Consider the following 27886-nt stretch of genomic DNA (forward strand, 5'->3'; position numbering starts at 1 on the left):
TGGTACTGCTTAGGGAGGTTGTTTTCGATTGATCTTTATGTTTGTGATCTGAAATATGTGAGTCAGAACTATTTTTAGAATTTTTCTTTCCGTTACTAGGTACATCAGGACACATTAAAACATTGTGATTCTTGCTATAAACCAAACATCTCACAGCAATTTTATATCTCTTTATGCAATGACCCTTCTTAAAACAATGAAAACAACCACCCTTATCTTTCAGTAACCTTTGTTTATCTGGTAGGCTGATCTTCTGGGCCTTAAAATAACTTGAAGCCCCATGTCGGCCATCACAAAAAATGCAACCCTGTCTTTTATCTTCTACGCTGCTGTTTATTAGCAACTCAGTAGCAGTGGCTGTCTGAGCGTTATTGTAACCATTATCGTGAATACCAAACCCTGCTACTGCTAACCTGACTCTTTCTTCAGATTCAACTTCGAGTTTCAGAAATTTCATAATGTTTTCTAACCTATCTTTACCATCACCAGTGGTTACAAAAATACTGCTCCTTTGCCATACCCTCAGCAGTTCTTCAGGTAAGCATGATTCAACCAGAAGATATAGCATAGCAGCACACTTATCTGAAGTGACACCCAAAGTTTCAAGTGACTTAATTTGTGATTCTAGACTGTCATAGAGACTGCACAATGAACTGGAATCATTTACAGAGGAAGCATTCTTCAAACTAAAGTCAACAATTCTCTGACATACACTTCTACAAGTAGATCATATCTACCAAACTATTTTACAGGCTTTCAACAGCTTTAATATAATTTTCACCAGTAGGTGGAAAACTCTACCATTTCTCTAGCCCGAGAACCTTCAACAGTAGCTTGCACTAGATATTGAAATTTATCCTCTGGTACAATATCTGAGTCCTTATCTATCTTTTCAAATTGTCCCCAGAATTGTAACCATTGTTTCACATCACCATCAAATTTCCATAACTCCAGATTCGGGAGCTTGAATTTCCTCCTACTTGCGATATCAGCACCACAGTTGATGCTCGAATCATCTTTCCGCCTACTTGCGATATCAGCACCATTGTTGATACTCAAATAATCAAGTGCATTCGCAGGTGAGTTAATATTTCATTCACACTTACCTCGGCATCAAGAAATAGTCGCTGGTAGTCGTCGGCCACACGGCATTCATCTTCCAAGCCTTCGTGACCCGCCTCTATTTTCAAACTTAACATCTTACCATCCAGCGTCAGAAGATTTTCATTCTTCTTTTGAAGCAAGGAAAAGGAGATTCTGACTTTCCTCCTTCTTTCTTCGTGATTTAATTCTTCGTCATTCAGTTCGTCTTTCAAAATGTTCAATTGCCGTGTAAACCCTGAACGTTTCACCTTCCTCATTGTAATAGAGGATTCAGGATCCATATTTTACAATGTCTTCCTTCCGTTCCGAACGCAATATTTAAATATCAGGACCAGTAAGTCCTGTCACGGTTGCCACAATGTTAATTTTACGTTAACCACGTATCAGTAAATGAAGGTTCATAAAAAAAAGTCGCACTTCACTTACTACCGATATTTTATTCATACTATGTGAACAATACATTACCATAACAACATAAACATAGGAAGTCATTTTTTACACTGTCGCAACCCCTCTGTCACCCTGTGCATCCACACTTTTCTTACCATAGCATATGTACATTGAAAACACAACGGTAGTAATCGATGTCTTCCCAAAATACATCTCTCTGCAGCCTATACAACGGGCCAATACAAAGCAGGTACTACGATGCTTAATAAATAAAATTATACCTGAAATAGGAAAGCCCGATAAAATATTAACAGACAGGGGAACGCAATTTACATCTGTAATGTTCCGCGAGCAGATGAGAAGTATGGACATAAAGCATTACTATGTTCAGTACGACATCACTCAGCTAATCCAGTGGAGAGATATATGAAAGACATCGCAAAATTCTGTAGAATTTATTGTGGTCAATGTCACTGGAGATGGATTAACATACTATAAACCATAGAGGAGAGCTTAAATAACACAGTTAATGAATCAATCGCCCAGATTCCAAATGTGGTACACAAGGTACACAATAATAAATATCCACACAGAACATGGGATAACATACTCAGTATACCACTGGAAAAGAAGCCAAATGTTCAGGAAATCACCAGAATGGTCCAGGAGAGGTTAAAATATCAATCAGAGAAGAGACTTAAAAGGGTACAAAATAAAAGATTCCGTGCACCATTTAAGAAGAACGACCTGGTATTGATTAGGAAGGCACCAATATCAAACACACCAGCAAAGATATGGACAAAATTCATTCATTTATACGATGGACAATACAGAATTGAACAAACCTTTGGAAATAATGCATATCAGGTAGTGAGTATGAACGGGAGATAGAGAAATATTCATAATGCAAGAAATATGAAGCCATATTTCCAAGAAAGCAAGACCGATGAGACGGAAAATAAGTTGGAAATAACCAAAGATTAAGTACGGAGCAAATATAATATTAAATCAGCTGATATGTATAGAGATATCCTCAAATAAACCAAATAACATCAGTTATAATAAAATAATATAATAATAATCGATATTATTCCATAGAGGAATAAAGATCCAACATTCAATGAAAGATAGGCAGAGAATTTACAGAAAATGCAAAGTCACATTTGTTAATCAAGTTTTGAAAGAGTAAATACATACATACATACATACATTATCATTATAGACTGTTATGCATTTCAGCATTCAGTCTGCAAGCCTCTGAGAATTTACTAAACATCGCCACAATCCTCGATTTGCAACTAGTGTTGTGGCCTCATTTAGTTCTACACCTCTTATCTTTAAATCGTTAGAAACCGAGTCTAACCATCATCATCTTGGTCTCCCTCTACTTCTCTTACCCTCCATAACAGAGACCATTATTCTCCTAGGTAACCTATCCTCCTCTATTCACCTCACATGACCCCACCACCGAAGCCGGTTTATGCGTACAGCTTCATCCATCGAGTTCATTCCTAAATGGGCCTTTATTTCCTCATTCCGGGTTCCCTCCTGCCATTGTTCCCACCCGTTTATACCAGCAATCATTCTTGCTACTTTCATGCCTGTTACTTCTAACTTATGAATAAGATATTCTGAGTCCACCCAGCTTTCGCTCCCGTAAAGCATAGTTGGTCTGAAAACAGACCGATGTAAAGATAGTTTCGTCTGGGAGCTGACTTCCTTCTTACAGAATACTGCTGATCCCAACTGCGAGCTCACTGCATTAGCATTACTACACCTTGATTCAATCTCACTTACTATATTACCATCCTGGGAGAACAAACAACCTAAATACTTGAAATTAACGACCTGTTCTAGCTTTGTATCACCAATCTGACATTCAATTCTGTTGAATTTCTTACCTACTGACATCAATTTAGTCTTCGAGAGGTTAATTTTCATACCATACTCATTGCACCTATTTTCAAATAATGTTATTTGCTTTACGTCCCACTAACTACTTTTTAAGGTCTTCGGGGAACACCTATATTCAAGTTCCAAGATATTACACTGCAGGCTTTCGGCACAGTCTGCCATTAAGACCAAGTCGTCAGCATAGGCCAAACTGCTTACTACATTTCCACCTAACTGAATCCCTCCCTGCCATTTTATACCTTTCAGCAGATGATCCATGTAAACTACGAACAGCAAAGGTGAAAGATTACAGCCTTGTCTAACCCCTGTAAGTACCCTGAACCAAGAACTCATTGTACCATCAATTCTCACTGAAGCCCAATGCCTTTGATTGATTTTAATCTTCTACTTTTAATTCCATAGTCCCCCAGTATAGTGAACATCTTTTCCCTCGGTACCCTGTCATATGCTTTCTCTAGATCTACGAAACATAAACACAACTGCCTATTCCTCTCATAGCATTTTTCAATTACCTGGCGCATACTGAAAATCTGATCCTGACAACCTCTCTGTGGTCTCAAACCACACTGGTTTTCATCCAACTTCCTCTCAACGACTGATCGCACCCTCCCTTCCAAGATGCCAGTGAATACTTTGCCTGGTATACTAATCAATGGGATACCTCGATAGTTGTTGCATTCCTTCCTGTTCCCTTACTTATAGATAGGTGCAATTACTGCTTTTGTCCAATCTGAAGGTACCTTACCAGCACTCCACGCTAATTTTACCACTCTATGAAGCCATTTCATCCCTGCCTTCCCACTATACTTCACCATTTCAGGTCTAATTTCATCTATTCCTGCTGCCTTATGACAATGGAGTTTATTTACTATCCTTTCCACTTATTCAAGCATAATTTCATCAACATCATTTTCCTCCTCCCCATGAGCTTGGCTGTTTGCAACACCACCATGATGATTTCCTTTTACATTGAGAAGATGTTCAAAATATGCCCTCCACCTCTCCAGTGATTCCCTGGGATCTATTATGAGTTCACCTGAATTACTCAAAACACTGTTCATTTCCTTTTTTCCCTCCCTTCCTAACATTCTTTATTACTGTCCAGAAAGGTTTCCCTGCTGCTTGACGTAGCCTTTCCAGGTTATTACCAAAATCTTCCCACGACTTCTTTTTGGATTCAACAACTATTTGTTTCGCTCTGTTTCTTTCATCTACGTACCAATCCCTCTCTTCCTCAGCCCTTGTTTGGAGCCATTTCTAATAAGCCTTCTTTTTACGTTTACAGGCTGCTCCCACTTCATCATTCCACCAAGATGTTCGCCTTTACCCATCTGTACACACAGTTGTTCCTAGGCAATCTCTTGCTGTTTCTACTACAGCATCCCTGTATGCCACCCATTCACTTTCTATATCCTGAACCTGTTTACTGTCTACTGCTCGAAACTTCTCACTAATCATATCCATGTACTTCTGTCTAATTTCCTCGTCCTGGAGATTTTCTACCCTTATTCGTTTGCTGACAGATTTCACTTTCTCTACCCTAGGCCTAGAGATACTTAGTTCACTACAGATCAGATAGTGGTCTGTATCATCGAAAAATCCCCGAAAAACTCGTACATTCCTAAAAGATTTCCTGAATTCAAGGTCTGTTAAGATGTAGCCTATTATGGATCTGGTACCCCTAGCCTCCCATGTGTAGCGGTGAATAGCATTATGCTTGAAGAATGTATTCGTAACAGCTAAACCCATACTAGCACAGAAGTCCAGCAAACGCTTCCCATTCCCATTAGCTTCCATATCTTCCCCACATTTACCAATCACCCTTTCATATCCTTCGGTTTTATTCCCAACTCTTGCATGAAATTGCCCATTAGCACTATTCTATCCTTGCTGTTGACTCTCACCACGATGTCACTCAATGCTTCATAAAACTTGTCAATTTCATCCTCATCTGCACTCTCACATGGTGAATACACGGACACTTGTCCTAATTCCTCCCACTGACAAATCTACCCACATCATTCGCCCATTTACATGCCTAACCGAAACTATGTTGCGTGCAATGGTATTCCTGATAAAGAGGCCTACCCCAGACTCTGCCCTTCCCTTTCTAACACCCGTCAAGTACACTTTTAATCTCCTATCTCTTCCTCGTTATCTCCCCTTACCCGAATATCACTTACTAATAGCACATCCAGATGCATCCTCTTTGCTGACTCAGCCAGTTCTACCTTCTTTCTTCCATAAGCCCCATTAATATTGATAGCTCCCCATCGAATTCCATTTCGTTCGCCAAGTTGTTTCCAAGGAGTCCCTCGCCTGTCAAATGGGAGTGGAACTCCATTACTCCCATAGGTCTGAGGCTTGCTTAAAGTGTTCTGAGCTCGGTAAATTCATGAAGCAGAATGCTGCCCTACTTGCACATAGTCCAAGTGAGGATCTCTCCTCTAACGGGTTACGGACCACCGGTGAATTGTATAGTCCTAGCCGCCTGAGCACAAGGAGGGCCACGACTCAGAATATGACCAAGATGCCCACTCCCATTCCATAGCAACTGGTATCCCGACTCTCAGGACCACTTACTAGGCCACTCAGCCGTTGCCCATGGTTCACGAACTAGGACCTGACTACAGTAACCCAACGTATTTAATCCGTGGCAGGGAATAAAATTGCCCGTTGCATTTTCGGATGTGTTCAAAAATGGCGCCTAGAAAAGGTATACACCACTCAGGCCCAAGAGAGTATACAAGAAAGTCTTAACATTTGGATATAATAGGAGGCCATAATTAACATGGAACGAATACATTTCAAAGGCGGTGCAGAACAGAGCAATGTCAGGGGACTTGTTTTAAAAAAAACAAGTAATATAGGAGAGATTATTGAAAAACTTACATGAAAAACTGAACTTGAGAAGACAAGAAGGAAATTGCTGTTGCTGCATAGAAGAAAGGAAATCGTACAAATTACATGAGAAATTTTGAAGAAAAGCTATTATAATTTAAAAGAAGGTGGCAAAACAACCTGCAGAAACACTGTGGAGGATATAAATTCAGCAAGATATATGAGAATTTATTTAAATACGTACACTGATAGACCCGAGGTGCAAGATCAGCGATACTTTGGAAATCACAAAGTGGAAGTCATAAGAAAGGAAAAGGATAGGAGAGAATTACTCCATCAGAAGGAAAGTCGATGAAGGAATAATATTTAAGAAAATAAATAATTTAAAATTGAAGATTTTCGTAAGACAAGACGAAAAATCTTACGCAGTCTTAGAAAATTGCTTAATTAGAACAAAAGACAAGACTAAGAGAATAGTTTAAAGAATTTAAAATGAACATTTACTTCTCAATATTATTTGATTTTATCGGCAGTTATTCCGAGAAGAAGATGACTTGCTAAGCATCCACATGAACCAACCTGGAGGGAGATATCATCCGAACAGCTGAACCTACCTAAGATGAGAGGAGGAATTCGCCCAGCTGAACCTACCTAAGATGAGATGAGGAATCCAGCCGAACCTCGAACCATGGCCAATGAACTAGCGATGTAACGAGCAGGAGGAGAGCAACTGACGGCTGATATGATGCAAGACGAGCTAAGTGTTTACCATAAGTAATATAATTCTTAATTTAGCAACGCATATGCACTGGAATAGAGTGTTCTAAGTGTGAAATATTTAAGAGTGCAAGTGAAACAGAGAAGTGAAGTGTGTTACATTTAAGCTGCTAATACTATATTAAGTTAGTGGATAATTAGATGGATATCTCATGGAATATGATTATGTATGAAATAAGTGGATCACCGAGGTAGTTGAGAATATGAGTGGGTAGAAAAGTTATCCAACAGCTGAGTGCAAAGATTGTCATATGGTGAATAACATCTACGAATCTCGCGAAACCATTCAGTCAATGATTATGTCACAGGTGGATTGCATGTGAGAAATGAAAGATATAGTCAAGTTATTCCTTGTAAATTAATGTTGTTAAATGTACAAATGCAATATTTAAGGTTAGGCATCATAATTTTGGAAGAGAATTGATCAATGCAAAGGAGTATTTACGTACAGAAGAATGTTCTGTCTCAGTAATTGTAATTATTATAAAGGACGTTATGAATGATGAGAAATGGTATTGAGAAATGTGAAATGGAATTAATTGAAGGTTTTATAAGGTAGTAAGAAGATATATGAATTTATTTGAGTATCATAATGTGCGTTATGGTAATTATGAGACGTATACATGGAGGATAGATGCTAAATATGAATAATATTTGATCAGTTAGACGATGCAAACACAAGGAAAGAAATACACCGTGGCAGTGACATGAAATAAGGTATGAATGGTGAATAGTCATATATAGTTGAAATTTGAGAGGTTATGTAGTGTTAAGTACAGCTGTTAATATAAAATATACGAATCTTGTGACGTATTCTCATAATATATGTGAAGTGTAAGTTACGTTAAACGAATATGAATAGAATGTACCAAGATATCATAACGAAGATACTTATTGAATTATTGCACATATGATATACATTAGAGATAAATTTAACGAATGAATGCATATTGAGCCGTATAGCAGTAAATTAAGAATAATTTATATAGAATAATGAGATAGATTATTTTATATTTTGAGTGTCGTTTTATAATTCATGTTATAATTTTAATTGAGAAGAGGGTAAATTACGAGCCGTGATTTTTAGGCAATAGGGATGGAAACCTTAGCACGTCGGTCGTCATAGTACAGTTCTTCGCCAATGATGTGATACATTAACAAATTCAGATTTCGTGATTTCAGTCTTTATAAATTATAACAAGGAATTCCAAATGTTTTTTTTATTACGATGTAACTGTCATACAGTGATGCATGTTAATAACTGGTTTTATTTTTCAAAGATGGATATAGATATGAAAACTTGAGTTCATTTCAGAAATAGAGAATTCATTATATCATATTATTTTGTTAGTAAGCCAGCGCTGACTTTAATGTTGAATTTAACAAATTATTATTGATTTGATTTACAATTGTGGAAGTTCATAATGACACGAGTTCTCAATTCTTTCTTATTTTCCTTAGTTTAATAAATATGTTTTCTCAGGATTTTATAATACAGTGAGTGATAATTTGTAGTAGTTTTGAGTAGATTTAATTAGTTTGTAAGGTGTTTATCATGCGATTTGGGTTAGAATTATGTGGTCGGTGATGAATTTACACTTCTATGCGATAGGATTGAGATGTTAATCGGTGATTAACGCGTACGGTCCCTACGTTTTTCTCTGAATTCACGTAAAGACTAACCTGCAAAAAAAATATATATATTTTTCTTAAGTGAAGAGATACCCTGAGATTATATCTAACTGTCGGGATTTTATGGCTGTGTCGTACCTCGATGCAGGAAGGGCTCAAAATTATTATGTTCAAATTCTCTCACTTAAAGCCTGTGTCCAATAAATATAAATGGCTTATTTTCACAAAATGGATTTTCAGAGACAGAATGCTTGTTCAATTTGTGTTTCATTCACTCCATTATATGCATTATTGAGAATATACATAACTCACCAAAAGAAATAATTCAGGATTATCTAGCTTAATTAGCAGTGACAGTTTGAATATCGGGTGAAATTCTATGAGTAGCAACAAGAGCATAGTCTCTCAGTGTGTTGTAGGCTGAATGGAATTTTGCAATTCATATTTCTGCCTATACCATCGTAGACAGCAGACGATCACATTCATTAGTGTGTTATTTTCACCCCGATCAGGTCTATCAATATGAAGACCTTGGAGGAGCGGAAAAAAGTGGTCAGCTCAGGGGCATGTGACACACTACAAGTGGAAGGTAACTGCAGCACTAAGTAGATAGCTCAGGGCCATATGTCTCCAACAAGCGGAAGGTAACCTCAGTACTCAATATTAGATCAGAACCATGTGTGTCTGCACAAGTAGAAGGTAACCTCAGCCTACTATGTGGTTAGATGAGCGTCATGTCTCTCTCCAGAAATGGAAGGTAATCGGAGTACTAAGTTGTTAGCTCAGGGCCTTGTGTCTTTCCATAAGTCAGCAATTAAGAAATTTATTAATCTTCGTAGCATGCTCTTATGTAATTTGGTGCCAAATTGAAATGGAATTTTTTTAGACATTTTGAAAGAAGTCACGTAAGTTGCTCCATGATATTTTTAGACAGCAAAAATGAGAGTCAGAGATGAGATGTAAAAAAAAATGTGAGAAGCTGTAGATACTGTAAGAGCCTGTCGACTGAATCCTTCAGAAGAATCTAAGTCATAAGATATTCAACAGACTAAGCTACTTTAACAATCGACTGTCCTCTGCCTTCTTTACCAAGAAAAAATGATTATATGCTAAATTCTTGTTGCTCTCCTGGTTAGAGTGAAGAAAGCAAAACTAAACCCCATCCAAAATAGAAATATGCAACGTGGAATAATGATTTTCATAAGCAACATTTTTATTAGAGGTCATATTACAAGATTGTTTTCTAAATTAGCCTACACAAGAATTATAAAGAAACAGAAGAATTTTAACCTCGAAGAGTTGATACATTACAGCGTTCTCCAGCTGTATGCATGGCTCTTCTATGAATAATGAGAGAATATAAGCTGGTACTGGACAGCATTGAGGACTTAAGAGAATATTTCTTACCACTAGTTGTGAATGTACATTTGAAACAAGTCAATGCATCACACAACAGACGAGAAGATGCAAGAAAGAAATAAACCTTTCAAAATTCATAATTTCCATCACGAATGTGGACTGAAGTCAAATATTAGGCCATGACTAGCAATATCAGAACCTGCTGATACAAGACCGTGGCTGAGAGTACAAGTCTTAGCTTATACAATCACATCCTAGGGAATGACGGAGTGGCAATCAAAGATCATTTTATGCAGTAAACAGCAAAGGTGCAACAGCAAAAACGTAACCACCAAATAGCCCAATGGCACACCCACAGTTAAGAGGACACTACAGAGTTAAAAGTTTGATAACGGGATATATAGTTGCACTACTCTGTTATATCACTGTTATAATAAGAATTCAGAAATAATCTTATATCATTACATTATTATTTACCTACATTCATGAGATAGTAAATTTACTTATGTGAAGAATTCTGGCAAATTTTTAGGCCACCTTAGAAATTTTAAAACTTCTCTTGTAGCTGCCCATTTGATTGCTTTATACTAATTATATACTACTTTTACTACAAAGGTCATCCGGAAAGTGGTACCCGTTTGTGCAATAAAGACAGAGGAGCAAATATTAACAAATATACACATTTTCATTGGAAAGAGCATATTTTACACTACTTCTCCACATAATCTCCAGGCAAATTAAGGCATTAGACATAACATGTGACGAGTTATTGTATTCCAGCATCATAGTCCTCTGCCGCCAGCGTATTGAAATACGTAGTCACGGCTCATTTAAGCACTTCATCGCAGTTAAATCTTTTTCCCGCCAGAAAGTCTTTAAGCTTCGTAAAGAGATGAAAATCCGAAAGGGCCAAGTCCGGGCTATATGGGGATGGTCGAAGGTTTCCTACTTGAATTGCTGCAAAAGTTGTGTTATTGCAGCTGCACGAGGCCTGGCATTGTCATGAAGGAGAATGACGCCTGTAGACAATAGACCTTGCCGTCGATTTTGTATTGCCTGCCATAATTTCTTTAATGTTTCATAATGCACATTAGCATTAATTGTGTCTCCACGGGCCATAAAATCAATGAGCAGACCACCTTGGAGATCCAAGAAAACGTTTGCCATGAGTTTCCTCGTGGACAGAACTGTCTTGAATTTTTTTGGTTTGGTTGGTGAATGAGCATGATGCCACTCCATTGACTGTTGTTTACTTTCAGGTGATGCATAACAAACCCATGTTTCGTCCCCAGTAATGATGCGAGTCAGGAAAGAGTCTCCTTCATCGGAATAACGTCCCAGAAATGTCAGCGCTGCAGCCATACGCTTGGTTTTGTGCTCCTCTGTAAGCATGCGAGGGATGCACCTTGGACAGATTTTTGAATAATGCAGATGGTCTTTGACAATTTCATGAACAACTGTTCAAGACACATTAGGTAAATGTTCAAAGAGTTCATCGATTGTGACGCGCAGATCATTCAGCACGCATTCGTCTACTGCGCTCAGCAGTTGGTCTGTAGTGACAGATGTTCTCCCTGGACGCTCCTCGTCATGTGTATTCCCCCTCCCCAGGTTGAAGGTGCAACACCAGTGCCGAACAGACAACTCGTCCATCGCATTGTCTCCGTACACCTCCGTTAATTGGTGATGAATATCACAAGGTCGAACGTTTCGTGCATTAAGAAATTTAATCACGGCCCTCACTTCACAACTGGCAGGGTTCTCAATTTGTTTAAACATTTGAAATGATCACAGGCACAACACAGGCAATGCTAGCGTCACGCAACCTCGCACAGAGCAGGCAGACAAGCCACTGACATGGTCTGACCTTGCCCAGCGGCTACCCAAGTCGTCAGCGCTTAATGCAGCGCTAACAGGTACTACTTTCCGGATGGCCCTCGTAAATTTGTAAATGTGTTTCCAATCTACACAGTAAAAGCACTTGACTGATGATGAGCACTAAAATGAAAAGTAGGAAATGGCAACAATCAACCAGTACGACCATAACACTTGAACAAACTTCAAATCAACACCACGATATCTTGTCATGCTTACAACAAAATGGAAATTTTAGTTCAAAACTATGGTATCTAATATATAGATCTACTAAACTGAATGTTTCATTTCTATAACCCTTCTGCTTTGGCATCCACAAATAGAGGAATTTGACTTAACACACAGTTGAAATGGACAGATCATAAGAAATTAAAAGCTAACCTCATAAATAATTTTAAAAAAAGACAATATTCTTTGTGTTATTGTACTACTGAATGGAGCCATCAATATCCTGATCAATGGAAATAAATGAAGTAACTTGAAATAATTATATTGTTTTCAATGTCCATAAAAATTTAACAATTTTGAATTCATAGATTTTCAGAATATCTGGAGGTAATACTTGCAGATGACATTTCAGATAACAAAAATATGATGAACAAATGATGCAGTGACAGTGAAAGAAGAATACATTTTTTACCATTGCTTAAATGTATTATAAGCAAATACACTGCAGAAATATCTAATCTACCAGATATTATATTTGCATATATATTCAATAAAACTACACTGAGGCACACTAATATGATCATAAGTTCCTGAACATTTTAGATAATTTTAACAAATCTATTGTTAATATATTAGAGTATAAATGTAACCTTGTAAAGAAAGGATAAATCTGATGAAAATGACCAATTTTTGGAGATAAATTATCCACAACTGAACACAGTGAATGGGTACAACCTTATACATTTTTGTATAGGATTAATAGTGTACATACCTTGTTTCTTCCTTGATGTACAGACCGAGCGGATCAACACTGTGTTGTTCTATGAATATTTCCTCCTTTGTGTTTTCAGGAGGCTATAAGTAAGAAATAAGAAAAGTTAAATAAAGAAGTAAGGAAATAAATATAAACAAGGAACAGCTGAGAACATAATTTTCATATTGGCACAATAAAGTATAAATAATTTATCTCCCAATGTAAAAATATAAGAATGGAAAGGAACAGACAAGTGATAAGAGAGATAACGACATGAAAAGAAACACATGATAGGATAGCACTAGACAAGGTAGCAATGGAATAGGAGAAACATGAAGGACAAAGACTGTCTTCAAATCCTTACCAAATACCATTTCTTGCTCCCTTTTCTATTTCTTTTGATTCCTATTTCCACACTGACTAGCTATTTTCAATATCACCTTATATTCACATTCCCTTGTTCCCATCTTTCTACCTTTGACCTGACATGTCGCTTCTTCGTTCCTTTCCATGTTCCTATATAAGTTCATTCCCAAAACACCTCACTGTAATATCAAATAATCCCACATTATTCTTACCAATTTCCCAACAAGTGGACAATGCTTAAATCATAACCAGAGAAATAGCCATTATCTGTCCCTGTACATCACATTAGGATGAACAAGAATAAATAAATAAATAAATAAATAAATAAATAAATAAATAAATAAATAAAAAAATAAATCCATCAATCAACACTGATCGGCATTTACAGCTGTCACACAGGTGGCAGAATGTATATCAATTGTTTAAGTAAAAAACAAATTTGGAAATTTATGAAACTACTCCTTTGGTAAATCATTTCTGTTGTTAACTCCCCTTCCTATAAATGAACATTTGCCAATATTTGTCCCCCTGAATTTCAAATTATTTTCATGTTGTGATCTTTCCTACTTTTAAAGAACACTGACTTAAATTTATTCATCTACTAATATCATTCCAAGCGATATCCCTAACGACAACTCACAATATATCACTTAGTCGTACAGCTTGTTTCCCTTCCCCAAATCTTCCCAGCCCAAACTCTGCAAAATCTCTGTAACACAACTTTTTTTTGTCAGAAATCACCCACAATAAATGGAGCTGCTCTCTGTGCATTGTTTCCTGTTCTCTAATCAAGTAATCCTACTCTAATTGTGGCCTTGCTGGAGATATAAATGCCCTCTCCTTTACAACCCCCAAATAACCCCACATAATCATTACAGGATTAAATAAAGCTTCACCTACTCTAATGCTTTTAATTCTATTTTCTAGAAAAATAACCATCCCTTTAGTCATTATTTTATGCAACTAAATTTCACTCCTTTTTGTCAGTATTCACCAATGATTAGCCCCATCAAAAGCCGTAGGTAGGTCAATCGTGATAGAGTCCAGTTAACCTCCTGAATCTAAAATATCTACTATATTATGCTTGAATCCTACACGTTGAAGTACAGTAGAATAACATCTCCTAAACCTGAACAACCTTCTTTCGGACCAGTTAGTAATTTTGTTAACGTGTATAATATAATCATAAAGAATGCTTTCCAAGAGCTTGCATGCAATAACAGTCATGATGACTAGAATGTACTTATTGGCATTATGTTTATCACCCTTTACTCTTGATGTGTTCAGTATACTTGCTTCATACAAACAGTAATCAATTAAGCATTATAGATATGTACTCTGACTTCAGTATTTCCCCAGAAATCTTATCAAACACAGCAGCATTTCTAATTTTAAAGTTTTGTATCTTATTGCCATGGCTTTGCTGGCGAGACCTAGTGTTTACAATACATTTTGTCTTCTGGTATGTGCTAGAAAATTCTTGTTACTTTCACTGATCTGTCACAATCTTATCCTTCGCTTTGACAACAGGAAAGTGACCGAGGTATGAGTGATGCTAGAAGGGCCATTTCTTATGCAGCCAATCCCTGCTATAAATGGTGTGTAAATGTTGCTCATAGGGTTGGTTGTTCCATGCATTTCAGTGGGTTGGCAGAATGATATGCAATGGGAATTTCTGGCTAAGTAAGGAAAGCAATGGGAAATTAGTTAACTCTTCATTTCCTCAGTATTCCTCTTCAGTGATGCCTAGGCCATCTATGACAACTAATGGTGGTGCTGCTGATGATCCAACAAGCCTTCAGACTGAGGAAAACATACATACATCATATTGTCGATGTCTTTTTAATCATATTCCCATGTGGAAACACTCATCTTCTTTATGGAGCATTTTGAGGAGGAGGCTATTGCTTCGGCACCCGTCAAGCCTGTGATATGATGGAGGTATGTTGATGATGAACTTGTGGTCTGGACAGAAGGTCCTGAAAAACTTCATCTATTTCTAAACCACCTAAATCAGCAACATCTGCCAAAAAAATTCACTATTTAGATGGAGTCAGATGGATGCCTTCCTTTCTTGGATCTTCTAGTAAGAAAGAAACCAGACGGCTCCTTAAGACATACTGTCTATCGTAAGCCTAACCAACAAATCGCTATTTCTTGCAGATTCTCACCGCCTGCCAGCACAAAAACAACGCATTCTCACAACTCTCGCCAAGAGGGCGAGAGGAATTTGTGAGCCACCACATATCCAGGTCGAGATGGACACGCTCAAAGTCGTGTTCGAGGGTAATTGTTACAGTGATTTGCAGATTCATAGAGCCCCACATCCCAGAGAAGCGACCAAGCCAAGGTGACAGAAGGAAGAAGTGAAGGGAACTGCCTACTCGCCATACATTCACAACATCACAGATCGAATTGCCAAGGTCCTCGGTGAACACAATATAAAAACCCTGCTTGGCACCACAACTAAAATTTCTCACAGTCTGAGTAAAATCAAGGACAAATTGTGCCCACTTTTACATTGTGGGGTATACGAAATTCCCTGTACTTGCGGTAAGTTATACATTGGCCAAACATGCCGGACCATTGGTACCCGTATCAAAGAACATGAACGTAATATTGGTCTAAACCAACCATACAAATTGGCAATAGCTGAGCCCGCTCTATCGCCAGGTCACGATGTCAAGTTCCAAGACGCTCGAGCTCTTACTCACACTACAGACTACAGGTCCAGGATTATAAGGGAAGCAGTGGAAATACATAGAAATCCTAACAATTTCAACAGGGACACCAGCTATCAATTAAGTAATACCTGGTTGTCAGCCATTAAGGATTTATGTAGGTAGTTCCCTTCCCTATCCCTTCACTATTTTTATTTTATCTCAGTGTTTTCCAAATTCGTACGTTCCTCGTCGCCAGATGTTTCATTCCAGGCTTGTGTCTATGTCCTACACTAGTCAATGTCATATGTTACGCAAACACGTTATGTGAATCGATTAGACTGATTGTGATAGTTGGGACAGCTTCTGCTTCGAATGCTAGCGTTGTGCCATGTCCTGGGGGCCATCTCGTAGCGAATGAACGTACCATTCCCACCTCTATTTAATGTTCCAAATTAAAATGTAATTGTTTAAGAAGCCTTTCTCATGGACTGTCGAGATTTCTTCTGAGGATGCAGAGCACAGTTCTCTACGAAACAGTAAAAATTTAACCTTCTTTTCTTGACAAGGCATAAGCCCAAAAGCCTATAGAGTATAAATTTTCATTGACTACGTACACAAAATTTAGTTTGATGATATTTCCTCTGTTTATGGTAAAGACAAAAAGGTGAAAACTTTGAATGTAATTAATATTCAAAAAACAATGGAACATAACCTGGCATCTCCGAAGACCGTAAAAGTAGTTAGTGGGACGTAAAGCAAATAACATTATTATTATTATTATTAAACATAACCTATGGCAAATTAGGGTCATTTATGATGATTTCTGCAGTTTCTCATTCACCAAATAATTGCTTTTTAACAATCTGCTTTACATCACGCCGTCACACACAGGTCTTATGGCGACGATGACATACAAAATTTGAAACCATCAAAATCCTGCACATCAGGGCTGTTACAGTGGGTTCAAACCCACCATCTCCCAAATGTACACCGATACCTACATGGTCAGTTGTTCATTAACACAAAAAAAGAATTGCCTGAATTCCTCCTATTAATAACCCTATTGTTGGGAGTAAGTATAAGGAATATCTTCACTGGGCTGAGTGTCAGACGGTTGAGGCGCTGGCCTTCTGGACACAACCAGGCAGGTTCGATCCTGGTTCAGTACGGTGGTATTTGAAGGTGCTCAAATATGTAAGCCTCATGTCGGTAGATATGTTGGCACGTAAAAGAACTATGTTGGGACGAAATTCCAGCACCTTGGAACCTCTGCAAACTGAAAATGTGGTTAGTGGGATGAAAAGCCAATAACCTTATTATTATTAACGAACATCTTAAAAAGTAATTTCAGCAGTTCGTTAAAAATTTTATTTTTATTTTAAAAATTGAGTGTTTACTGTTACCCAGATTTACATGTAACTTTGGACATAAGTTTTCATACACATGTCCAAAATTTTATGATAGATTGTGTTACTTCAGAAAAATAAACAAAAAATAGAACCCCAAATCACAGTATGCTTTCCACCCTTGAAGAAAACATGGGCTGCATACCTACACTCTTCTGTTCTAGGATCTAGGCTTCTCCGTATGTCGTTCATCCAATATCTCTAAGAACTTTACCAAGCATATTGGCATTGTAATCATGTTAGATCATGCTTCCAAGTTTATGCTCATATTCTTGTAGCACTGTCCACACACGCACCATACTTAGAAAAACTGCCAAAGACATGATTTCATAGCTTATGATCCTAATGCAAGTTGAACTTAAAAGATATTCAGTTATTGTAAAACACTTAAAAACAATTCACTTCAACTAACATTTGCTGACAAAGTGAACGTTCAGCACCACATCACACAACAATCAAATTCTCCCAATGAGGGACAGAGAAAAACAGAAATATGTTTATTGAAATAGTGATATGAACTTTGAGTGTCTATCCATTTTAAGAAAATGAAGCATACATTTGCTCGAAGTTAAACTCTCCTCCAGATTAATCCCATTGAATATTTTGAGCCCAATACTCAGAAAATTGTAACAAAACACTAGTAAATTGTATGGTATATGCTGTAAAAGGGAATCGAGACCTAATTAGCACTGCTCTCGGGAAAATAAAAAGCAGGTATGGTGAATTCCAGAACGCTTCAACAATTCTTGACAATGGCTCACAGAGCAACTGCATTTCACAAAGTGTTGTTCCAAGGCTGCAAATGAAGAAGACAAGAAACATCTTAAAACTACAGGCATTCAGATATCTCGCTTCACAAGCGAACACAATCATCAAAGCAGAAGTTTATTCCGATTAGAGCAACAGCAATTTCAACATCGACTGCATTGTCCTTTCTAACATAACTCATAATCACCTGTCCTACAGGAACATTCCTGGAGACTAAATACTAACTGATCCCATTTGCACACTCTTTAAACTCACCTATCCCCGTGAACTCAAGTTTTCGTGCACCATTTAATGATGGAGCAGAAAATCATGAAAACTAACAAGTTCTCCAGAACACAAAATTAGGATGAACTCATAGTTATCTTCAAACAAGAAAGGAAGATGACAATACTACACCTCATCAATATTCCTACACAACCTATAAAACAAAATTCAACTATTTTGGAATATACAAGAGGAGGACACTACAGGAAATGGTGTGTGAACCAGTCTTCCAGCAACACATGACGACAGACACATCAGGCAGATACACTGTAGAACTCCATATTAAGGAAGACCCTTTAAACCTTGGTAGATCAAAACACATGGCAGTTCAGCATGTCCTCCTCTTGGAAAAAAAAGACTGAAAACAATGAGAAGTTTTGTCAGAAATATGTTAAATCCATGTAAGAATTTGAGTCACTTGGCCATGTGAAATAAATAAATGTGAAACCCTTATAGGAAGAAAGCCATTATTAAATTCACATCATCCTAAAGCAGTGAAGTTCAACAACAAAAAACACTTGTAGTTTTCAACACTTCAGTCAAGACTGACAATGGCATAAGTGTCAACGACATCCTGCCTTCAGAGCCATCTATTCAAGAACAACTCTTCTCTATAATCATCTGCTTCTGGGCCCAGTACATTGCATTAACAGCAGAAATAGGAAAATGTACAATCATATGAAATTCAACCATAACATTTACAACTTACAATGTTTACTCTGGCATGATAGGTCAAAATAGCCAATCAAAACATATGGTCTCCCAACTGTAACCTACAGAATAGCATTTCTCGCCATAAGATGCACAAAGAAATTCAACAAAGAAGAAGGCATGGGCTTCCCTTCTGCAGCAAACATCTTAATTCAAGACTTCTATGTAGACAACTGTATATCCTACAAGGGTGAATTACAGGAAGCAATCAAAATTTGGGAAGAACTACAAAACCTACTCAATCGTAGAGGTTGCAACTTATGAAAGTGGAACTCTACTGGCCCAGTCTAACTGAATTCAATTCCAGCTCATCACAGATAGATTCAACCAAATTAGCTCAAAGATGACAATGATGTATTAAAAACCTTATGAATAATCTGGGCACCATTTCACAATTAACTTAATGTCATATGTAACGTGAGAAAAGAACACGAATATTACACAACCGCTTTGTCTAAAACACTGTTGAATCAAGAAATGTATCTATCTTCAATTCATTAGGACTTGTAGGTCCAACTGACACACTATGGAAGCCTGTGGTAAAAGTGTATGCCAGATCATTTAGCAATGAAGCTCGAGTGATGACAATGCTGCAGTGTGTAAAATGCAAGGTAGTAGTGGTTGAAAGCTCTTCCTTCAATTTAACAGTTTTGAGGAGCCCTATTCAAGAAGACATTAAAGTTTCCGAGTATGAACCTGTGGCATTATAATTAAAGGACATTGTTATATTCCTTAAACTTTCTTTTTATTTTGTTTAAATTTGCCACATTATTGCTAACTGAAACCCTGAATTAGTGACTGGATTTAATTTAATACAACTGTAGCCAGTCATTTTCTCATTGGATATTTTATGGCACATCACAGGATATAAACATTGCAACTGCTTGAGTCTGCGTGATTCATCAACTGTTTGTGTACTGCTCTCTATCGCCACCGTTTTTTACCCTGGGAGTCAAGCTGTGAATCTCTCACCAACAAGATGCCTGTTGATTTAGCTCCATCTAAGAACACCTACATTGGAACGGAGTGTATGTTTGAACCACCCTAGTATGATTAACCAGCGCTTCGTGACTGGCTTTTTTAACTTAAAACATAGTGGTGGGTGGTAGTTTTGGCAATTTGAAAAAATTGTTAATTTAATCCTCTAATGTGACCATTACGTTCTTCTTCCGTGCAAGCCAGTTGCCAAGACATTATTGGAATTCTTAACCCGTTACGTGGGGAGGTCATATAGGAGAAATTCCTGCATAGTGGGGAATCATTTTCAGTAAAGATTTTATTTGAAAAGAAAATAGTTTCTGCCAACCTACACCCAATTAAATATTATATTATGTTAAATTTAGCATAAAATTAGATGTAGCAGTGTAAATTTCGTTATCATTTACAATTAAAATGATATTTCAATTCATCCAGTGTCAGTGCAAAAATTCTGTATGTGCCATTTCATACTTACTCCGATTCAGAGTATTATTTGTGTTCCTTATATTAATTCATCTTTGAAATGCATAACACACAAATGAAAAGTTATCAAATACTCCAAATAATAAAGACACATTCACTCAAATATCATATTTTCCAGAAATAAAATAGAAAACTCTACTCACCATGTAGGCCTATAACTTGCCGTTGTAGAGGGCAGCAAGTAATCCATGAGTTCATTCGTCACCACATTACACAAAATTATACTACACTGTTCAACACTATTTACACAAATTATTTACACTCAATAACTATAACAAATTACTGAAGAAAAAATTGAAAAAACTATTTCAGAATGGTCACTGATAGTTGCCAATACTTTTGCTCAACAGAAACAAAAGAATGTATCCTATTGCATATTTGTGTTTGAAGATATTTATGCAGTCAAAAGTATTAGTTGCAATAATGCCAGTTCCCAAATGATATGCATTAGAGGTCTATGGAAACATCCCATCTGCCAAGTCATACCTAACGCAAGATCTTGGAACATCTTGAACAAAATATGAAAATTAGGTGAGAAAACAGTCAACCTCATAATAAAGTTTATTTTCCATAGTACTACCAATCATACACATCAAAATGAATGGTTAAACATTGATATCTGATAAGCCACATTCTAATCATTTTCATTACATGACAATGGCTTATCAAATTATGGACATTACCTCAAATGAACAATCCTCTGTTGGCTCTGGCTCTGTTAACTCTGATTTGGTTTCTTTCTTCAGAGTTATAATTTCTGTTACATGTTCAATAATTTCCTATGGAAAAGAAGACATATTAGGTAAGCAAGTAACACACTTCTACAAATACAGTCACCAACAAAAGAGCATGGTAATTCATTACCTGCCAGTTTTACAGTTGATTTTAAAATTTTGCTAATGTTTATGGAAGGTTTCTACCAGGAAACAATTCTTAAAACCAAAGGCTGTATTGAGATTGGTGTTACTATCCTTGCTCAAACCTAATGTCATGGAAAGGACAAGAATGCTATCCAAATATAAACTGAGAAAAATTTTCTAGGCAAACCAGAAGATTTATTGCAGCCTACCAGAGATGGAATTAGAGCCATCTTGCACAGAATTTTGCAAGTAAGCAGTCACAGACATAAACAATAAATCATATGAACTGTTTTCATATGTCAAATCATATTTTAAAAATTTTAGAGGTTGTATGAACCATGTAAATGTGTTAGAGCTGTTCTAAATCTGTTGACATATAATGGGAGAAAATCCTACATACTCAGGATAGTTTGTTTACAAGCAGATTATAATACCTTAAAATATCTGAAGCACATTCTCTGCTCTGGTTTTGCCAAGCTCAAAAGTGCTATATACTGCCTAGAGACAGTTCCATTTCAATCAACATACTGCAATTCAATGCTTCCAAGTATAAAAATGAAAACAAAACATGAAAGAAGCAGGCTGATCAGTCACGTTCCAGGGAAGGGTGTGATATGGGCCACACTCAAAGAAACTACAAATGAAATGTTTTACAACTACAAGGATGTTACGGAGTGTTCTATGAAGAACTGTCGGGATGAAAACACCATCAGTGCTGAGCCAGCAATGTTGGCAAGTACATCTGCTGTTTCAGAGCCTCTTTCATGATACTAGTATGTGATGAAAGGAAGACCCAATGAAAATTTGGAGAGCTTTCATTTCTTATTGTATGAAAGTCTTTAAAAGGTACAGGTCTTTTGATATTCAATGTATCATTTAGAATAACTCTGCACATTTATGAACAAAATAGTTGCTTCCGATATTGGCACACATTTCTCTAACATAATTTTGATATTTTTACAAGAGGTGGCAGAATGATGTGCAGGAATTCAGTATAACTACAGACATGTGCTGGGATAATTCAGCTTCTTCAAATACCTCTAGACTGAACACAAGTCATACTTGCCAACATGAAATTAGCATGTCATCACTTTACCCTCTGAGCTATACGATGAAGGGGCATTGAACTGATAGCCACACACTCAGAAGATCGCAATGCACTGAGTTTAGAGTAGCAACAGACAGAGAAAGGAAAGATGATGAAAATATATCACTTCTCCATAATCTTTGACTGCATCTCCGCCTTCAACATAATGTTTACTTTAGACATGCTATACTGTGACGGTATTTTACTTTGTGCTCACCCAACATTAGTAACATTGTATAGAAGTTTAAATGATGAAAATCTTAGTGAAATGTCTTTCGGAGGAACAATATGTTCACTAGGATAGCCAGGGACCTAACGGCCATAACCTAATTAAATCTAGTACCCACCATTGTCCATCAATTCAGCAGCTAGTAGCATTGCAATTGGCTGACATGAAAGGAAATGATGTCAATCCCACAAAGATACCTTTAGCAAACCATTGCAGAATAACGATAACCACACGACCTTTTAAAAGCCATATAAATAACCGACAACAGTAACGAAAAAACAATGACAGTCAATCAATACACACTTAGCACATGAAAGGCACTGAAGCCTCGATCTTGAGACACTACCTACCATGACTTTGTCACTAGCTAGACCTGACAAAGGCTCCTTCACAATCAAACACAAAATATTCATTCAGCTTTTTACCACTATCAAACGTAATATGCACTGCTGTGAAAATGAAAACCTACAACCTGTTTTACAGTCAGTAACCAGCTCAGGGATGGAATGATGATGATGATGATGATGCTTGTTGTTTTAAGGGGCCTAATATCGAAGGTCATCGGCCCCTAAGGGATGGAATGAATGAAGCCCCCATCTTGTGGCGAGAACAGGAATTGTGCCCACTGCAGAAGCTTGTCGCACTCCTCTGGGGCAATAGTTAATGACCGACAGATGAAATGACACTGGAGAGTGTTGCTGAAATGAAAGATGATAGAAAAAACCGGAGTACACGGACATAAACCTGTCCCACCTCTGCTTTGTCCAGCACAAATCTCACATGGAGTGACCCGTATTTGAACCACAGAACTCAGCAGTGAGGGGCCGATGCACTGCCATCTGAGCCACGGAGGCACAGAATGCACTGCTGTTTCGCTAGTACAGTAAGACCTTGTTAATTTGAAGTCGTTGGGACTAAAAAATCGGACTTCGAATTACGTGATTTCAAATGAACCGTCAATTCGCAATTCAGAAGTGCCAACCCTTGCCGTGTTACAAAATATTCTACAAGTCCCGTTACTGCATGCAGTTAACCTTGATTCACAGTTTAAACCTTTCAAATGACTCTAAAAAGAACTATTTCCAAAATGTATCCTAGAAGGTGCATTTAAAGTATTCAAATAATGCACTTGGATAACTCACTGACAAACATAGCCTCATGCAATGAAGGAAAGGCAAAAAAAAAAAAAAAAAAAAAAAAAAAAGCACAATTCAAAGACGAGGAGAAATCTATGCTAGCTCCCATGTGCAAGTACTTTATTCATTGGATTACTGTACTGTATGCATTTTAGATACCTTGTACTTACACAGAAAGTATCCGATGCCCTTAAAACATCATGGTTAATCGAACTTACCTATGACTCTATCCTTGTATGATTTCCCGCCATGGCACTTGTACTTCAGATATGTAAACACTTCCCGCATCACAAAGTATTCTAAGGCACATTAATACATGCAATCACCTCGATTCACAGTTTAAATCTTTCAAATGCCATGGAAAAAAACTATTTCTGAAATGTATACAACAAGGTGCATTTACAATGTTCAAATAATACACTTGGATAAATCACTGACAAAAAACCTCACGCAACAAAAGAAAAAGAAATCACACAATTCAAAGACGAGGATATATTATGCTGTTTCGCCTGTGCAAATTCATTATTTTTTGGATTACAGTACAGTTTGTGTAGTGAGCTTGATAGCTGCAGTCGCTTAAGTGCGGCCAGTATCCAGTATTCGGGAGATAGTGGGTTCGAGCCCCACTGTCGGCAGCCCTGAAGATGGTTTTAGGTGGTTTCCCATTTTCACACCAGGCAAATGCTGGGTCTGTACCTTAAATAAAGCCATGGCCGCTTCCTTTCCACTTCTAGCCCTTTCCTGTCCCATCGTCACCATAAGACCTAACTGTGTCGGTGCGACGTAAAGCAACTTGCAAAAAAAAAAATTCCGTTTGCATATTTAGATGCATTGTACTTCCAAGGAAAATGCCCAACGCCCTAAAAACATTGTGGCTTATCAAACTTTCCTATGATGAGGGTATAAAGTTTCTCGCTTCCGTGTGCATTGAACTTTGCAACACATTACAATGACCCCCGCCCTTGTACGATTCCCCGGCTGGCACTTCCTCCTTTAAATCCATAAGACCATTTGGGCTCGTCGTTAAAAGAAAACAATGCAGTTTCATCAGCAATGACAATATTGTTCAGTGCCTATGAATTGATTATATGATCCAAGCTTTTTCGTCAACTGTCGGCATTGCCAGTGTTCGCGGATTCTGTCTTTTCACACACTGCCTGCTGCATCATATTACGGTGTTCCTTAAAAGGTTGAATACAAAAGAATTCCAATTTCATTCAACTTAGCAATTATGAAGCACACTGTAGACCCACTAAAGTGAGTGTAAGTGCGGAAAGCTACCTCTCCACGTACGGGACACACGCTTTATCATGATGCCGATGAATTTTGAATTTAAATTACTCTGTACATACTATTGTTTTAAAATGTAAAGGCAGTTTCGAATTAAAAGTCTGAATTTCAGTAATGGGGCCGACATTGTACTTCGAATTACGAATTATCCATATTTTGTATTAAACAATTTAAATAACATGCTAAACCGTATCTCATGTTTCCGGGAAAGAGAGCATCTTCGAATTAGGCGGGATTCTGAATTAACCAATTTTGAATTATCGAGGTTCTACTGTAAATGCTAGAGGCCAATTGGCCACTTTGTGGCCCTAATTTGGGGGCTCATGCCACCAGAACCCTTTTGCTTACCCACGAACAATGATTATGTCACTAGCTAGACCCAAATATGTACATCAATAATGCTGTTTGTAGTTCTAAGTGTTGGCAGCCTTGTGTAGTGTGCTGTCATGTATTTCCAGATACAGAAACATACCACTCCTAAACACTCATGGTGCAAGTGGTGACTGCTGGTGTTAATATTGGGTAAGCACATAGTAAATTTGGCCCCTGCCAAATTTATTCAGCTACTAAGGGTTAAATGATGATCCCTGTAAAGTTATCTGGAATGAGACTTACAAGTGAAGCATGTCCTGTTCCTTCAAGCCGGGCTGGTTCCTCTTTGATCTTTGTTTCCAGGTCCATTTCACACTGCAAGTGAAGTAGTTAAAAGGTACTGGGATTGTTGATTACTTCCAATGACCTTACACTGAAAAACAGGCCAAGACAATATATTATTGTTTTGCTGTACTTATGATCTAGGTTTCTGTCAACAGACTAAGCAACAAGCCTTTAATATTACATGATTTTCAATATCATGATGATAGCAAGAAACCTCAAATTTAACATGAATGTTGATATTGTGATCATACCTATAGAGTCACAAGTTCTCTATGACCGATACTACGATCATAGCCAAGGACCTCCAGTTTTAAATGACTGTTAATACAGTGGTCACTTTCATAGGATATCTAACATGACTGATGATATAGCGATTCTAGCCACCAAACCCCAGTTTTACATGACAGCTAATAATGCAATCATACAGTTTTACATAGAAATGAAACCACAGCAAGATGAGTTTCGAATTTAAAAATTAAAGGTAACTAACTGAAATTTAATGAACAATTCCCAGTGTCTTGAGATTTGTTCTATCAAACTTTTCCTTCATAGGATCAAATTCTCACAAACTCTTCTCTCATAAGCTGATTTACTATGGGCTGATTGCAGAAATGGTGTTTAGACGATGTCTACGGTTAAACAGTGTCTAAGTATTGCTGCCGCATTGCACAGACATTATTTATCACTTAGACACTGGCCAAAGTCGATGTTCAAGACACCATGATTAAGCACGGCTGAGAGCAATGTTTAACCTCAAAATAGGAGAGAATCGCAGTCGTGGGTTGTTTATTATGGAGCATGTAAGTTATATCGCAATGTTGAGACGGTTCAGGAGAGAAATGTTAGACGCCTCCTGTACGTCGCCTACAAGATCAGAGCAATCCTTTTGAAATGTACGTGGAGGCACAATTTAAAACATGATTTCGCTTTTCAAAGGAAACAGTAAGGGAATTGTTGCGCAACGTGGGAGAATTTCTCACAACATAAGGTTAAAGTCAAGAGTGTTAGCACGACCAGGGATAAATAAGCAAAATTAAAGGAAATACTTACAAATTATCCCAACAAAGGCCGTTGCTGATTGAGGAAGCACTGGACACAAGAGGCCAAGCGAATCAACTTAAAATAAGCTTCACTAATTGGCTGAAATAATAATTCCTTGATCAATTTAAAGAAAAACTTTAATAAGCCAAAATCGTAAAAAAACATCTGACCTCCTTAAAATAATTTAATTTTACAGCAATTAATGAAAGGAACTCAATTCAGAATTATAATATTTAAAATCAAGTTTTAAGAATGAGGGCTGAAAATCTTCCAGAACAATAAATCAATGTAGTTCAGTTCAACTTAAAATGCTAAGTCAACCCAAATCATTTAAGGTAAGTACCACCTGCCAATCTGTAATTAAAATTCAGATCCCTTAAGTAATGGGAGGTCAACTCAAAATAAGAAAACTTGAATCAAATATTTCAATATGCAGGCTGAAAACTTCTCCAATCGATTATCTCGGTTACCACAAACGGTATGAGAAACAGTCATAATCCACAACACACATTACTTCAGAAATGAGTCAGATATAATGCAATGACATGCAATAAATCCACAAGTAGCACAATAATTAGATACCCCACAAGGAACAGTAACTTCAATAAAATCAGTCACACAAGACTGAAGAAAGGTAAGCAACACCGGCAAACAATCCTACCCAAAATCAGATGACAGTCAAGACATAATAATTACCCGACACTCATGTGTCAGACACAAAGGAGCAACGCCCCCTTTCGTTTGCATTCTGTTACACGGTTGGTGTAACAGAGTGACAACCACCACGATCAAATCCCAACTCAAGTACCGAGTAATTCATCAGAAAAGCTTTCATCCTAAAACTTATACTTTTCCTCTTACTTGCTCCGAAGAGCTTAAATATATATTTAAATAATAACATAATTATTACGATTTAAAGGAGGAAATGAAGTTAACCACCATAAGCTTAACCGAACACTTCGTATATAGTAGTTAGTTGGGTGCTCCGCAACGTAAATATACTTTTACTAACATGGAAACTTCAAAAAACAGCATTAAAGCAAACATTAATATCTTTCATACACTCGAATTCAAATACGAAAGGTATGAGTATTACATTAGGTATTACATAGATATGATGAAGTCCAGTTGGC

The 27886-nt window shown here is 37.3% G+C and overlaps 1 protein-coding gene across 3 annotated transcripts in view; it reads right to left on the reverse strand.

The window, feature by feature from the left end:
* Positions 1 to 27886, reverse strand: part of LOC136874208 (zinc finger protein 569) — a 79689-nt gene that overhangs the window by 37480 nt on the left and 14323 nt on the right. For 2 of the 3 annotated variants that reach the window (XM_067147842.2, XM_067147843.2), the window contains exons 2-4: positions 25671 to 25800; positions 21137 to 21232; positions 12833 to 12915 (exon numbers count right to left, since the gene is read on the reverse strand). In XM_067147842.2, the coding sequence (XP_067003943.2) occupies positions 12833 to 12915; positions 21137 to 21232; positions 25671 to 25736 (245 nt within the window). In that variant the 5' untranslated portion in view covers positions 25737 to 25800. The remainder of the gene's footprint in view (positions 1 to 12832; positions 12916 to 21136; positions 21233 to 25670; positions 25801 to 27886) is intronic. The other variant, XM_067147844.2, reaches the window with a different exon arrangement.

Source organism: Anabrus simplex, chromosome 5 (assembly GCF_040414725.1).
Source record: "Anabrus simplex isolate iqAnaSimp1 chromosome 5, ASM4041472v1, whole genome shotgun sequence".
NCBI classification, from domain to species: Eukaryota; Metazoa; Arthropoda; class Insecta; order Orthoptera; family Tettigoniidae; genus Anabrus; species Anabrus simplex.